Here is a 3,295-nt window from a genome sequence, read left to right as displayed (position 1 = left end):
CAAAAAAAGAGGATTAAGTTGGAGGATTTCACTTCAATCATTAAGATGGTTTTATTTATTTTTTTAATATCAACTCAAATGAACATGCATATATATGTTAAATTGCTTGCCCATGTTGCCACTTACGGAGTGGTGCAAAAATTGGACATGACCATGTTCGTTGGGCCCTAAATTTAATTCAACCACCAAATTTCACAGAAATTAATCCTCTCAATTTTTTACTAACACAAAATATGTCATGCAAACAACCACCACTTGATGCAGTGGTATGTTATGTAAATGATAAATGGACAGATCTAGAATCGAATCCATTGTTCAGCATAACTATTTATAGTACTGTGCATATATTACAGAATATTGAACAAACACAGTAATAGTACGGTTAATTCACTATTCATGAGTCTCGTGTGGGAGGATATGTCGTTTCTCTCTCTTCTAGAGTTGCATGGCATGGGGATTTATTAATTTGGTTTGGTTCATGTAATATCTTCTTGATGTGCACATTGTGGGACTCTGATTGTCCCATGTGACGTTTGATAGAGTTAATAAATTCCTAAAAAATCGTTAAACCATTATAACTAGTGCACTACTATATATGTTTGTTCCTTGACAAGTTTTTATCAGGCGGCACTTGTCGTCTTTGTTAAATAAAAAACATGTCATACATTGACGGTGAAAGTAACATAAAACGTACAGAAAACATATCATACATGTCATGCAACACTTTGAATATATAACTGAATATAAGATGTCACCTTCAAAATTAATCATTATCAGTTTATCACAATCATAAAACGTACAACTCAAAAAATTGACCGGTATAGACTAAAAAAGTACAAGATGTATGCATGGTTGTAGTCTATCGATGTCTCCCTATATAATAATATATATATTTATACTATGAGTTTATTATTCTTCAGCATATATTTCTGATTCTACTTTCTCAGCAAAAGTGACTTATTTATTTTATAATAATGAAATTGACAGAATGCTTGAGATGAACCGGCATAAATAACCACTCCATGTTGTGATCTTTATTCAAAGAAGTAAACACATACGTAACATAAACCCTTAATTAGCAAAGACAACACAGAACACTGTGCACACTGCACAGACTACAACAACTGGTTAATAATTTTCATTTGAAACAAGGACATGGAGAGGCGGTGCACGGAGGACAACAGTCTCTATGGTCAGCCCCGGACCAAAGCCATGAAGCACACCACATTCAAGCCCCTCTCCAGCAGTGGGTAGCCCTTTCGCCATTGAGCGCTTCCTCATTTCATCCATGGCAAAAAACACACTGCAGCTAATCATGTTCCCATACTCACTCATTACGTGACGTACGACTTTTAGCTTCTCAGGCTTCAGCCCCAGTTTCTCTTCGATCTTGTCACAAATGGCACGCCCTCCAGCATGGGTGATCCAGAATAACGAGTTCCAGTTTGAGATGCGCATGCCTACTTGTTCGAACACCTTCAACAAGCTTTTCTCTAAATATTCACTGATGGTGTTGGGTACATCACGTCGTAAATGGAACGTGAGCCCTTCTTCTCTGAGGTGACAATGAATTGCTTTCTCGCTGTCAGGGATGATGACTTGGTCTGTGGACACTAGTTCAAAAAAGGGAGTTTCTATGCCAGGTATGGGGTTTGCTCCCACCACCGCTGCAGCCGACCCATCTGCAAAGATAGCTTGCCCTATAAGGCTATCAATGTGCACATCATCAGTCCCACGGAACCTGATGACCGTCATCTCCGAGCACACGATAAGCACACGCGCGTTCTGATTGTTTTCTGCGAGATCCTTAGCTATTCGCAAGACGCTACCACCTGCATAGCAGCCTAAGCTGTAAAGCATAATGCGTTTAGTGGACAATGAGAGGCCGAGGAGCTTAATGAGCTGGAAGTCAGCACCCGGCAAGTCGACACCGCTTGTGCTGCAGAAGATCAGGTGAGTGATCTCTGATAGTGGACGTCCCCATTCCTCCAAAGCTTTAATAGCTGCCTTTGATCCGAGCTTTGGCATCTCTTCCACAATTATGTCATGGCGAGTGTTTAGTGAGTTCTCTTCCATGAACGAGCACAGGTTCGGCTTCTGCTTTAGTATCTCCTCCGTCAAGAAAAAGTGCCTTTTCTTGATCATCGACTTCTCACCTAATTTATCCATCAATTGTATACCTTGCTTTAATTAACTAATTAATTTCACCGCCTTTGAACTCTATGCAAAATGCAGGTATAGAAACTTAATTTATATAATGGATAAACAAGTCTTAATTTCAGGGTAAATGACTACAAACCAAATGGTAATTGTCTTTTCAAAGTAAATTATTGATTTGATTTTGCATGTAAAATTTTTTTGTTTACGTGGCTTCACCTTTCTCTATATATATATTCCTAGCTAGCTCGCGTAGAAGGTGTTGAAAATGTTATATATATATATATATATATTGCTGCATGCCACCACCGTAATTTGCATGCATAAATTGATAATATATATGAAGCAATTATAAACAAGGATGATCACAAGAGTAGTGTTGTTCTTACATATTCGCTTGAACTTTTCCTTGAGCTCAACCCTGTGCTCATTATTGGTGATTCTAAAGTAGTAGTCTGGGAAGGCGTCTTGATAGAAAACATTGGGAGGGTTAGCAGTGCCCAATGCTAGGACACTTGCTAAGCCACTACCTTTATTTGCCTTGTGATCATCAACTCCATTTCTATTGCCATTGCTTGCCATCGTTATCCTTTTGATGTTATGCTTTGCAATTCATACCCTTCCACCACTACGTCCTTTATATATTGGCCCCAAGCCGAATTCAAAGCTAATCTTAATTAATATTTTGAATAATGAAATGTTGTAAGGAAATGCATTTGGTTTATGTCAAGAAAAAAAAAATACCATAGCTAGTTTAGTACGGCATGTGATGCATTCACATGCTATAATACATTAGATAAAGAACTTTAAATAAAAGTATAGTAAATAAAACAAAATACTGTAGGTGGCTATTTATATAAAGTTTTACATTTTATATCATAAAATATGCTATAAAAAATATACCAAAAAATACAGTATATGTCATAAATAAATTATATCAATACATCAAAATGTAAATATATAATAGAATTAAACCACTCAGATGTAGATAGTAGGAATAACAATTCCCACGAAAAATCAAAAATAAAATTGAACAATTAAGTATATAATGTGAAAACAGGTACAAATCATTCATCAAATAATAAAAAATTATCATTAATATTCTCATTCTCATTTACATATGAATTTTTTTATTATT

General features: G+C 36.2%; 1 protein-coding gene across 1 annotated transcript; it reads right to left on the bottom strand.

Annotated features, from left to right (window-relative positions):
- Window positions 1–1,128: 1,128 nt before the first annotated feature.
- On the bottom strand, window positions 1,129–2,712 carry LOC120280450 (chalcone synthase 6-4-like). The gene is made up of 2 exons (XM_039287296.1): window positions 2,547–2,712; window positions 1,129–2,156 (listed from the first exon to the last, which is right to left on the bottom strand). The coding sequence occupies exon 2, from the start codon at window positions 2,143–2,145 to the stop codon at window positions 1,129–1,131; it is 1,017 nt and encodes a 338-aa protein (XP_039143230.1). The 5' UTR covers window positions 2,146–2,156; window positions 2,547–2,712.
- Window positions 2,713–3,295: the final 583 nt, after the last annotated feature.

This window comes from Dioscorea cayenensis, chromosome 17, assembly GCF_009730915.1.
Source record: "Dioscorea cayenensis subsp. rotundata cultivar TDr96_F1 chromosome 17, TDr96_F1_v2_PseudoChromosome.rev07_lg8_w22 25.fasta, whole genome shotgun sequence".
NCBI lineage: Eukaryota > Viridiplantae > Streptophyta > Magnoliopsida > Dioscoreales > Dioscoreaceae > Dioscorea > Dioscorea cayenensis.
This window is presented reverse-complemented; position numbering and strand designations above follow the sequence as displayed.